The 12,696-nt window shown below is 40.5% G+C and overlaps 1 protein-coding gene across 1 annotated transcript; it reads left to right on the top strand.

The window, feature by feature from the left end:
* The first annotated feature begins 1,665 nt into the window (after positions 1-1,665).
* LOC122778808 (synapsin-2-like) lies at positions 1,666-8,466 on the top strand. Its single transcript, XM_044040904.1, has 11 exons — positions 1,666-1,678; positions 2,050-2,129; positions 2,230-2,321; positions 2,560-2,716; positions 2,808-2,897; positions 3,028-3,090; positions 4,011-4,153; positions 4,239-4,313; positions 5,344-5,446; positions 5,545-5,691; positions 7,069-8,466. Exons 1-11 carry the CDS (start codon positions 1,666-1,668, stop codon positions 7,201-7,203), a joined length of 1,098 nt encoding a protein of 365 aa, XP_043896839.1. The 3' UTR covers positions 7,204-8,466.
* Positions 8,467-12,696: the final 4,230 nt, after the last annotated feature.

The following is a 12,696-nucleotide window of genomic DNA, read 5'->3' as shown; positions in this document are numbered from 1 at the left end:
AACTTGAAAACATGTAGTGACAAAAACAAGCAATGCACACTCATATTGAAAGTGTCAATTTCTCCGTATCTTCATGTTGCACCGTCACGGCCAAACTAACAGTATACAAACATGCTCATTCGAAAAAAAATCCATTTAGATAAAGAGTTTGTTATGTTATGCTCTGCAGCAGTTTCCCTCCCTTGCACTGCAGTAGACTGTTTTGTGCTATTGTTGTTGCTCGAGTGTGGAACTGCAAAGTGGAATGGTTCCTCAGTGGCTACTAAAGGAAACAGAAGTGAAAGGTTCCCTGTTAACATTGATTTACAGTAGATGACCCTCTTCCAGAGTTGAAACCTCGGGGTGTTGCTTCTGTCAAAGCCTATGTTGCCAAGCCAAGTCCCTTTAATCTCTGCGCGCTGTCACTTTCCAGACACTGATCCATCTTAATCTGAATCCCATCGGACAAGATTTACTCTTGGTTCAGGAGGAAAAGATGTTTAAGGACATGCAGCAGGTGGACTTTTTATTCAGGCAGGAAGAAGAAGAAGAAGAGACGGGTATTAAAAAAGCGCTGAATCAGCGGTGCTGATGAAATCTGGAGCAATTTTCTGCAATTGTGAATTGAGTGTAATATTACCTCACCTCATCAGTCCCCCGGCATAGTACTACAAATGGATCAAGCACCAGGAAATCATTAATAGCACTTGTATAATGTGACCTGACTTTAAAAAGTCAGACTTTAAATTATTTTTTATTATAATTATTATTATTACTATATGTTTTTCTATTGCTGTTGCTCTATGTTGTTATTCTGATTATCCCTGGTTAGTATGTTGATGCCTGAAACGTTATGTATATTTTTACATCTTTATTTATCAGTAGTCTGAGGAAGAGCCTGATGTGTTTTTATTTTTTTTTGGGGGGGGGGAGTTGCTTGTCCTTTTTCTACTTAGACTCAATCACTCTTTGACTTGGGTGTGAAACAACTTGTAGCCATATCTCCGAATTCTACATTAAAATCTTAATTTAACTGGCAGATAAAGATAGCAGAGCACAAAGTTCATTACCACCTATAATTTAAAGATAATGACCAGCATAAAACTATAAAACTAAAACCCTATTGGCTACAGGAAACACTCTAGGGCTTAATCGAAGGCCTATAATGATAATGGGCAAAACATCTTCTGGATTCTGGGTTACACCAATGATGACGATGTCTCCATGAAATGTATACGATTAAACCTTCTTCTAACAAAATATGCTGATCATGAAACTAGTAAATAAATATTTAAATGAGTATATAAATTGGCGACACATTTGGTGTTGTGGTTAGCACTATTAACTTATCGGTGGACAGGATACTAACTACCAATATCTGTGACTGAAATACAGTTTCAGACACGTGCATTTGAGTTTTTACTAGTCAAAGTGACTTCACCTTTGACATACTTGTGTATCGGGGGGTTGTCATTGTCGATATCTCTAATTCCAGTTTCAGATATCTAGAACCTCATAAGATGAGTCACAATTCAAGTTCAAGATAGCTTTTATTAATATCCTCATTTGAACATAGATCAAATGAAGGATGAACGTAGATCCTCATTTGAAGATCTACGTTGTCCTTTCTAGATATCTAGGGTTCAGCTGCAGATAATGATGTTGTAGACGATAAACCCCATACACATGAATGGCAAAGGTGACATCATTCTGACTAGTAAAAATTGAATTGCAGATATATTTAACTGTAGTTCTGACGAGTCAAAATGACATCACTGATTTCTGTAATGGTAAATCCAGATAGTCAAACTTGGCGACTGAAAGCTTGCCATAACCCGGCCTTTCTCCCTACATCAGCTGTTTTATGTTTTAAAAACGTATAATATTATCACTGTCCTTAGGAGAACTATAAGACAGACTCACTGCATTTCTGCAAGTGGGTGTTTGTGCGGCTTGTGAGAAATAATTGGTGGTATAGACTTCACTTTATTTCCCAAGTTCTTGCAAAGTGACAGTAGCTTTTCTCTCGGGGTCGGGAGTTTCTGAATTGACATTCAAAGTTCACACAAGTCTGTGTCTCTGTTTCAACCAGGCCCAAATTATTCAAAGGAAAGAAAATATACGGGGACTATGACATCAAAGTGGAGCAGGTACGTTTGATTTCCATTTTGAAGAGCTTGTGTGACACAGAATAAAGATAAAGATAAAGCTTATTCTGTTCTTGTATTCGTTTCAACCTAAACTCCTCAGGCTGAATTCAATGAGATCAATGTTGTGGCTCACGCCAACGGCTCCTGCATTGTCAACATGCAGGTTTGGAGGAACAGTACCAAGGTTGTCAGGTGAGAAACATACACACACACACACACACACACACACTTTCACACAAGAGAATTTATACCTCAGTGTTATTACAGCTGTAAAAAAATAACTGCTTTCATCAGTAAAATCCGACATAAAAACAGCTACAGTGCTGATTCATAACTTCTAACGCTCAGAATTTGCCGCCGGTTGCAGTTTTTCTGGTTAGATTTTTATTTTTTTTTATTTATTTATGTCGGCTATAACTTTATCTTCTAGGTCATTCAAGCCAGACTTTGTCCTCATTCGTCAACACGCCTTCAGTATGACCCAGAACGAGGATTTTCGCAACCTAATCATCGGTCTGCAGTACGGAGGCGTCCCGAGCATCAATTCCCTCGAGTCGATCTATAACCTGTGTGACAAGCCCTGGGCGGTAGGGAGAACGTCACTGGATGTTATCCTCCAGCTAACACTAATTTATAAACTGCCATATATCTGATTTATTCATCTCTTTGTGTGTCCAGTTTGCTCAACTAATAAACACGCACAGGAAACTGGGTGCTGAGAAGTTCCCTCTGATTGAGCAGACCTTTTACCCAAACTACAAGGAGATGGTGAGATTGTGAAAAAAACAACTATATATTATATATGTATAAATTCCTGGAGGTTTGAAAATGCAAAATAATTAAAAGCACAGAGAAGAATAAAAGGCAATTACTCACCCCTCGTGTTTTCATATTGTAGGTAAGCATGCCGTCATTTCCTGTTGTCGTGAAGATTGGACACGCCCACTCCGGTATCGGAAAGGTAAAATGAAAAGAGTACACATTTTTTGTTTAGTTGCGATGAATAAACACAACATGGACAAAAGTATTTGGACACCTGAGTATTTATACACAGTACTTTGATATGGAATTGTTGAACAGCTTCCACTCTTCTTTGAAGAGTTTCCACAAGATTTTGAAGTGTTTCTATGTGAATTTGTGCCCAGTTATTCTGTAGAGCATTGATGAGGTCAGGCACTGACGTTGGACGTGAAGGCCTGCCTCACAATCTCTGTTCCAGTTCCCCCTAAAAGGTGCTCGATGGGGTTGAGGGTCAGGGCTCTATGTGGACCAGTCAAGTTCTTTCACATCAGTCAAACCACGTCTTTAAATAAGAGACCAAAGCCTGAATAAAACTTGAAACTCAATACTTTACAGGTGTGGCCAAGCACTTTTGTCTCAAGTCTTGTGTCTCCGGGAGTTTACAAGCTTCAGTTTCCAGATTAAAAAGGTTGTCTGGTGGTGAGACAAAATATAATGATATTGTAGACCTAAGCAAACTTGGATTCCTTTTTAGATTAGTTTTTTGAAGTGGCTAAAATCCATGTTGTACCTGCTGACAGCTACAGCAGTTAAACTGTTGGTTCTGGAGAGACTGATTTTCGTTCTGACCTCATGTCTAATGTGTGTTGGTATGACAATAAAGAATTCTTGAATCTTGAATCTTGAATCTTGAATCTTGAATCAGTATGTTCTCAAAAGCAAGTAAGTGTCCTGGTGCCAGGAAAAAAGGTTTCTAGTCAAGTTAATCTAGCCAATTTACAAAAACGTCCTCGTCTTCAACCTTTGATGCCGTTGTCCCAGTCCGAGTTGAGACATGAGCCCCAAAAGCTCTGGTTTAAGACCAGTATAAACAGATATGACCAGAATGAGTTAATTCAGTTGTATTTTCTCCGTGTCCAGGTGAAGGCGGACAATCACAGTAAGTTCCAGGACATAGCAAGTGTCGTGGCTCTCACCCAGACATACACCACCACAGAACCTCTCATCGACTCCAAGTACGACATCCGAATCCAGAAGATCGGCACCGACTACAAAGCCTACATGTGCGTGTAACTGCACGATGTCTGATGTACAGCACGAATGAACTACAGCAAGTAAACGTTAAACTGTGTGCTCTACATACTTCAGGAGAACATCTATTTCTGGTAACTGGAAGACAAACACGGGCTCAGCCATGCTTGAACAGGTGGCCATGACTGACAGGTAGGATCTTTTGTTTATAAACTTTAGAATGTCATTTTTCTTAACTTTTGAATATGAACAAATGTTTGTTAGATTCTAACAAGGACGATTAAGCCCATCAGCTCCACACAATCCCAACCCTGTGCTGCTGGGCTCCCTCAGTCAGGTCTGATAGTATTGCCTGACAGAGCCCATCCTCAGACGAAGGAAGCAGAACACAAATAATGTTGCATTGTTTCTGTTCACAAAGAGGCAAGAGCTGTTGTGACAGTGTGTTTACATCCTTTCTGGTATGTGGAGGCCACACTGTTTCCCTGGTGAGCTTGGTAAAGTACTCTGCAGTCTCACCATTAGGCCTGGGTCATATTTGCTGCATTCACATTTCCTCCTGTGTGTACACACATGGCCACAGTTGGATCATAAAAAGGCCTCTGTGGACACGTGGCTGTGGAAAATATGACTCGACCTAACAAGTAACAAGTACCCAATCCCCATTGCTTATTGGCTGCTTTAAATTGACCCCAGCCACAGGGGGACCACATCTAGTGGATCTAGCCTTTTTAGTAAGAAGACCCGGGTTTGCGACCCGGTCGGAACAAGGGTCTTGGTGCATAGAGTTTGTATGTTCTCCTCGTGTGTGCATGGGTTTTTCCAGGTTCTCTGGTCCTCACGCAGCCCAAAAAAAGCAGAAATTGCACACTCTATTAAACATTACATGTCATTTAGCAGACGCTTTTATCCAAAGCGACTTACAATGGAATCAAGTACAATTAGCCAGGGGTGGAATCGAACTTGCGACCATGATGTCTTTGGTACACAAGGTAGGGTCTTAACCACTGAGCCATTCCACCCCCAAACACACTCTCAAACACAAGTGTGAGAGTGGATGGTTGTTTGTCTCTATGTCTCTACCCTGTAATGGACTGGCGACCTGTCCAGGGTGTACCCCGCGTCTCGCCCTGTGTCCACTGGGATTGGCACCAGCGACCCTCATGTGGAGGATAAAGCAGTAGAAGATGAATAAAAAGAATGTGTTGATTGCTGTGTTTAGGTATAAGCTGTGGGTTGACACTTGCTCAGAGATTTTCGGGGGCCTGGACATTTGTGCAGTTAAAGCCATCCACGGAAAAGACGGCAGAGACTACATCACGGAGGTACGAGTCTGTGATTATACCCTTTTTGCAGGAATCAATACGCAGAATTACAAATGCGTGACTGTTAACTATCCGTACAATTACAAACTGTCCGTCAGGTGGCAGGCTCCTCCATGCCTCTGGTGGGGGAGCACCAGGCTGAGGACAGGCAGCTCATTGCTGACATGGCGCTGGCAAGAATGAACCAGTTAGCAGAGATCGAAGCTAACGCTCCACAGAGACCCACCACCACACAGCCATCCCAGGTACAGTCACGCACACGTCACATGACCAAATACAATCAGATCTCAGAGCTGAGAAACTTGGGATTATTTAGATCAGAGACAAGATCTCTGGACCCACATATGGGATGGGAGAGATTTGTTTTGGGGGGGTTGCCAAACATAATTTGAAGAGTTTTTGGGTGTATGTTTTAAATAATATACAAAAAATGAAACTGTAAATTATACAGAGGCTGTGAATCACAATCTTATCTCCTGGAACATCTTCAATGTCCAAAGAAAGGAATCTTAAATAAACAATCTTAAATAAACAAAAGTCGTCAATGTTCTACATACAGTTCAATATTCTAATCCTCCTGAGCAAACACATTAGTATTAATAAAATACTCTAGATGAACGATGAATCGATTATTAATCGATGACTAAATGTGAATATTTTCTTCATTTCTTTGCTCTGGATAACAAAGAAATCATTAAAAGTGAATCATTTTGGTTTGTGGACAAAACAAATCATTTGAGCACATCATCATGTCCAGGTTTGACGAACACTGATCAACATTTCTTTAAGGTTTTCTGATATTCTGAACACCAAATGATTCATCGAGACAATAATCAACAGATTAATCAATTATGAAATAGTTGCACCTCTAAAATACTCGCAACAAAAATTGCATACATTTTATATATAAATATTTAAGTTTGTCTTGGAGAGACAAACCTAAATCAAAAAAATATACCAAACAGCAAGACTAAATGTAATGAATTCTGTTCCATTTCTCTCCCAGAAACATTGGCCAACATCTAAATTCTTTGATTTATTTGCTCGAAATGTCTTATTTACCTATTTAATATAACACTAGGTGTTACAGAACTGGCAGTAAATTAGTCCGAAATGTTACGTTATTGTGAATTTGGTCTCAGTCCCAGGATATAAAGTTTGTGAACACTGATTTATCCCCCAATTTAGCGAATGCAAACAAATTAGAAAGCTACAAACGCAAACACAGGACATCGACATCGTTTATGTGATTTAACGAGACGATAGAGGTAAATACAACAAGACTAAACCAGGCAGAACAAAGCAGGGGTCATTAAAATAGAAATAAACAAAAAGAAAAGAAGCAGTCTATAGGGAGTTTGGTGCGTTTGCATTTAAGTCGAGTACGGCTTGATTCACACTGCTTATTATAATTTTATTTGATTTACTTTTAATATTTATATATTCGTGTCACGTTTTATTGTGAATTGGCTCCAAAAAGTTTTTTATCTTCCAAAAATGGGGCCCCTGTGAAAAGAAGTTTGGGAAACACTGATTTATATCTTTGTATATATGATTATATTTCTGTATGTGTTGTTATTTTGAGTTTATAGTCGTCTTTTTATCCCCTCTGTCTTTCGTAGGGAGCCGGTCAGAAGGGAGAGATCGTTGGCGAACCCACCAAGAACGGAGCTGGGCGTCCGCCTCAAGGTTGCCTGCAGTACATTCTCGACTGCAATGGCGTGGCCGTGGGTCCAAAACCGGTCCAGGCAAACTGAGTCACCCGGCAGAGCCGAGGATTCAAATCTCAAGAGTCTAGATCACGACGACGTGACCTTGGACGGAACACGAGCGCAGACGTGTGTGTGTGTGTGTGTGTGTGTGGATGCTGATAGCTGTAGAATTGGATGTTGGTGACATGGAGCTCGGTGCTGCCCGAGTTCTGGCCTGGACTGTGTTTAACTCTATGCAGTGTCAAACATGTACTGTCTTACTCGTTGACCTGTTGATTTGTGTGCTTGTATAGGTCACCTATGTTTCAGTAGCTGTGTTTGTTTTTTTTCCTTTGGGGCTGTTGTCGATGACGTAAAAAGCAGATTGTGCCTACACTGATATCAGTGCTGCTCTGTGCTCTCCCCCCCAGCTGTGACTCCTTCACTTTCTGTTTTCTATTTAAGTGTGTAGATATTGTTCAAACTGTGGACTATTGTGCAGTTTGGACACACTTTGTGTGTATCTCAATATGTATACAGTGTGTGTGTGTGTGTGTGTGTATGACTGTGGTGTAGTGGTGATTATTTTTCACATTTTTTACTAATAGATATTTTTTATTTTGTTTGGGTTTTGCATGATTGATACAAACGCAGGTGTACGTCAAGTTCTAAGTGTCTGATGAAGTGAGATCGCTGTTTTAACCCCTCGACCTTGAGGTCACTTACTTATTCACTACCAAACATTAACCATCACACAGCGACGGTGTGCGCGCGCGCGTGTGTGTACGTGTGTACACGTACAACACAGAAAATGCAGTATGTTGCCTTCCATGACGTTCAATCCCTCATTTCACAGTGTTACAAAAAAAAAAGATATTATGCTCATTAATAGACAGAAATATAAAGAATAACATATGTATTAAAGATATTTATGATGTAGGATCAGGAAAGAAGAGTTATAGAATCTTGAACCAAAGAGTAAATGATTTACTTGGAGTGAAGGTCTAATGTAAATATCAGCGGAGAATATAATATATACAATAATCTGTGGCAGTGACCCGTCGTTTTTGCTATTCCGTCGCGTGGAGAGCGGACTACATGATAGGATAATGAAAGAGTGTATAATGTATAATCTAGTCCATCCCACCCCCCCCCCACAACCCCATCCCCACGGTGCTGCCATGGCAACAAAGGGAAACGCTCGGTGGTTCAGTGTGCGCTCACGTTACTGCCATGTTCGCCATGATCACACTCTTCCAGTGAGCAGGTGGAAAGTGCAATATCATTTTTTTTCCTCCAATAATTTATGAAAAACATTTCTTATGACTTATTTGATTTGAAATCAGATCTTCCATCAAATTCAAAAACAATTCTAAAAATAAAAAGAACTATATTCCCCTCACCAAGTTTGAACGTGATCCCATGTAAGCTCTAGGACAAGTTCGTTCAAATACCGATGGTGCGATATGGCCAAAATCGGCAAAAAATGAATTTTCAATCCAAGATGGCGGCTTTCCTGTTCGTTTTAGAGCATAGGCTACGCTGACTTTTTTGACCATCCCGACCTAAAGAACGCGTGTACCAAGTTTCGTGCATGTACATTAAACGTGCTCCTCAGGCCGACAAGTTTTAGGGGGTGGAGCAGTTATTTGCCCCGCCCACTTTCATTTTTTAACGCACATTCCCCGAAACATTAATAAACGTAAATTTACACCAGGTCTGATGCACTTGCAAAGAATGGTGAGTTTTGGGGCATGTTCAGGGCCTCAAAAACGCGATTTATTTGGAAGGCGGAAGAATAAGAAGAACTAGTACCGCAAGCGGTAATCAACGGGTTCGAGCTTGACGGCTCGCGAGTCCCCGTGCGTCCACGTCGCAGCGTGAGTCCTCTTCCTCATCTTCCGTTCATTCACCGCTTGTGGTACTGGTTATTTTCAGCTGCATCCCCGCGCAATGTCAGGCGTGTCCTTTTAAAATGGCTGTCTTCCTGTTGGGTGAAAGGCGTGTCCGTAAACGTGTTTAGGGAAGGTACCTTGACTTACATAACAAGTTTCATGTGGATCGGAGAATGTCAGACTTTACTTCCTGTTTCGGGAGTTGTACTTCCTGTAAGGAGGTCATCATTTACAGACATGTTCAGGGCGGGTCTGAGGTCTGAGGTCTAACAGTGTGATTTCGTCTATAAGTTGTTATTTTTGTGAAAAACAACTGATGGTATCAGAATTGAAGCTGAATTTTAGAAATAACTAGTTATTTTTGTGATAGAACATCTGATGGTATAAAATTTAGGGTGCATTTTCTCTTTTTTCCCTCTGTTACTTTTTCTCTCTTCCCATTTTCCCTGTTTTTTTTTTCCTTGGCCCCTCTTGCAGTACCTTTTGCCCCATCTTTCCCTTTCAGAGCAGCATGAGAAACTGTAAATGTTAGATTTGATAGATTTGTAGGCAAATGCCTCCATCATGTGGCGAACAAAGGTTACTGCACTGACAAACCACTCAGTAGAGTGGGTCCTGTGCAGTGTTCTTATGTCAACACCGTTGAAAGATTTGTTATCATATTCAGCAAGCATCATCTACCATGTGTTTTACATGTTTTCATTCATTTTGAGTATGATACAATGAAATTTGTTAAAGTTATAAGGGAAATTGTGAAATTGTATTTTCTGTTACCACCAGAAGGCGCTGGTTTTAAAATGTACAGTTTTTGCATAAGCATCTTCAGCAAGATCCCATCATCGATCGTCACTAGTTTGGTTAAGATCTAACCTTTCATCGCAAAGTTATAAGAGTTTGTTGTTGTAGCGAAATACCAGACGTCATATTGTCTGCCGTCAACAGGGGGCGATGTTTTCAAAATGTACAGTTTTGCATAGACATCTTTAGCCAGGGCCCATCATCGATTGTCACTTGTTTAGTTAATATCTGACCTTCCATGGCAAAGTTATAAGAGATTGTTGTGTGTTACGAGGAATCGTGATTTTCGCCAACTTTGCCGCCCTTCTTCTTGTTAGCCGTGATACTTAATGAAAAGATTTTGATACCTTTGGATCCTCAACTTGTCAACAGTGACCTCACAAAGTTTGAAGGTGATCCCATTAAAGCTCTTTGACAAGTGCGTTCACATACCATTGGTGCGAAATGGCCAAAATCTGCTAAAAATGTACTTTCAATCCAAGATGGCGGCTTTCCTGTTCGTTTCAGAGCTTAGGCTGCTTTGAATTTTTTGACCGTCCCGACCTAAGGAATGCGTGAGTACCAAGTTTAGTGCATGTACATTAAACATGCTCCTCAGGAGGACAAGTTTTACGGGTTGTAAGAGTTTTGCCTTTTGTTGTGAGAAATATGAATGAACGCCAACTTTGGCGCCCCCTATCTCGAAAACCATGCGACATTTTGAAAAACTTTTAATAACTTTAGATCCTCAACTTGTCCACAGTGACCTCACAAAGTTTAAAGGTGATCGCACAAAAGCTCTAGGACTAGTTCATTCAAATACCAGGCGTCATAGTGTCTGCTGTCACCAGGGGGCGCTGTTTTTGAAAGTGAATATTTTCATATAGGCGTCTTCAGGGCTGGACTATCATCAATCCAAGCAAGTTTGGTTCAGCTCGGACTCGGATTCGTAAAGTTGTAGCAGTTTGTTTTTTGTCACAAATATCTGACTTTGCAGTGTTGCTGTGGCAACACCGTTGAACGATTTTTTATCATATTAAGCAGGCATCATCGAACATGTGTTTTAAATGTTTTCCCAATTTTTGAGTTTGATACGATTAACTCTGTAAAAGTTATAACCGAAATTGTTGTTTTTTGTATATTTTGTTACCACAAGGAGGCACTGTGCTCAAAATTTACGTTTTTTTCACAGACTTCTTCAGCAATGGTCCATCATCAACCCTAGGTAATTTGGTTGGGATGTGACCTTCTATCGCAAAGTTATAAGAGTTTTGTTGCCTGGGGCGAAACATTAAAATTTTCTCCAACTTTGCCGGCCCCTTACTCTTACGCCATAATACCTATTGAAAAGATTTTGATACCTTTGGATCCTCAACTTGTCCAAAGTGACCTCACCAAGTTTGAAGGTGATCCCATGAAAGATCTAGGACAAATCTGTTCAAATATCATTGGTGTGAAATGGTCAAAATCAGCAAAGCATTTACTTTCAATCCAAGATGGCGGCTTTCCTGTTCGTTTTAGAGCATAGGCTACGCTGACTTTTTTGACTGTCCCGACCTAAGGAACGCGTGTACCAAGTTTCATGCATGTACATTAAACGTGCTCCTCAGGACCACAAGTTTTAGGGGGTGGAGCAGGTTTTTGGCCCGTCCACTTTCACCAGGGGGCGCTGATTTTGACATGAAATATTTTCACATAGGTTTGTTCAGGGCCAGACTATCAACAATCCTAGCAAGTTTGGCTCAGATTGGACCAGGATTGGCAAAGTTGTGACAGTTTTTTTTTTTTTGTATTTTCTACCACCACCAGGAGGCGCTGTTTTCAAAATTTATTGTTTTCGGCAATATAGTAGCCTTCAGCAACTACCCATTATCAATCATAGGAAGTTTGGTTGGGATTGGATCTTCCATCACAAAGTTATAAGAGTTTCGCTTTTTGTTGTGAAAAATAGGAATTTACACCCACTTTGGCGCCCCCTATCTCGTACACCATGAGACATTTTAAAAAACTTTTGATAACTTAAGTTCCTCAACTGGTTCACAGTGACCTGACCAAGTTTAAAGTTGATCGCACAAGAACTCTAGGATTAATTCATTCAAATACCAGAGGTCATATTGTCTCCGTCACCAGGGGGTGCTGTTTTTGAAAGTGAATATTTTCATATATACGTCTTCAGGGCTGGACTATCATCAATCCTAGCAAGTTTGGTTCAGATTGGACTAGGATTCGCAAAGTTGTAGCAGTTTGTTTTTTTGACGCAAAAATCCGACTTTGCATCATTACCATGGCAACATCATGTAACGATACGCCATCATATTGAGCATGCATAGTCTACCTTGTGTTTAGAGTCCTTTAACCAATTTTGAGGTTGATACAATAATTTCTGTAAAAGTTATTCCCGAAATTGTAAAAGTAACTTTTTTTTTTAGATGTTCTGCCACCACCAGGAGGCGATGTTTACAAACTTGACAGTTTTTGCATGGCATCTTCAGCAAGGGCCCATCATCGATCGCCACAAGTTTGGTTAAGATCGGACCTTCCATCGCAAAGTTCTAAGAGTTTTGTTGTGCGTTGCGAGAAATTGGTAATTTACTCCAAATTTGGCGCCCCCTATCTTGAAAACCATGATACTTATTAGAAACCTTTCAATGACTTAAGCTCCTCAACTTGTCCACAGTGACCTCACCAAGGTTGAAGGTGATCCCATGTAAGCTCTGGGACAAGTTCGTTCAAATACCGATGGTGCGTAATGGCCAAAATCGCCTCTGTTTTGGCGTGCAATCCAAGATGGTGGCCTTCCTGTAGTATTCACAGGGAAGTCGTCATCGACTTTTTTGACCGTCCCCACCTCATGAACATGTGTGCCAAGTTTCGTTCATGTACGTTA

Source organism: Solea senegalensis, linkage group LG12, assembly GCF_019176455.1.
Source record: "Solea senegalensis isolate Sse05_10M linkage group LG12, IFAPA_SoseM_1, whole genome shotgun sequence".
Taxonomy (NCBI): domain Eukaryota; kingdom Metazoa; phylum Chordata; class Actinopteri; order Pleuronectiformes; family Soleidae; genus Solea; species Solea senegalensis.
Note: the sequence above shows the minus strand (reverse complement) of the source record. Positions and strands in the feature narration are given on the sequence as shown.

Excerpts from the sequence above, each read along its gene's own strand:
- LOC122778808 (XM_044040904.1), top strand. Across the intron at positions 4,154-4,238 it reads ACCGACTACAAAGCCTACAT|GAGAACATCTATTTCTGGTA; the intron begins GTGCGTGTAACT and ends TACATACTTCAG. Across the intron at positions 4,314-5,343 it reads CAGGTGGCCATGACTGACAG|GTATAAGCTGTGGGTTGACA; the intron begins GTAGGATCTTTT and ends TGCTGTGTTTAG.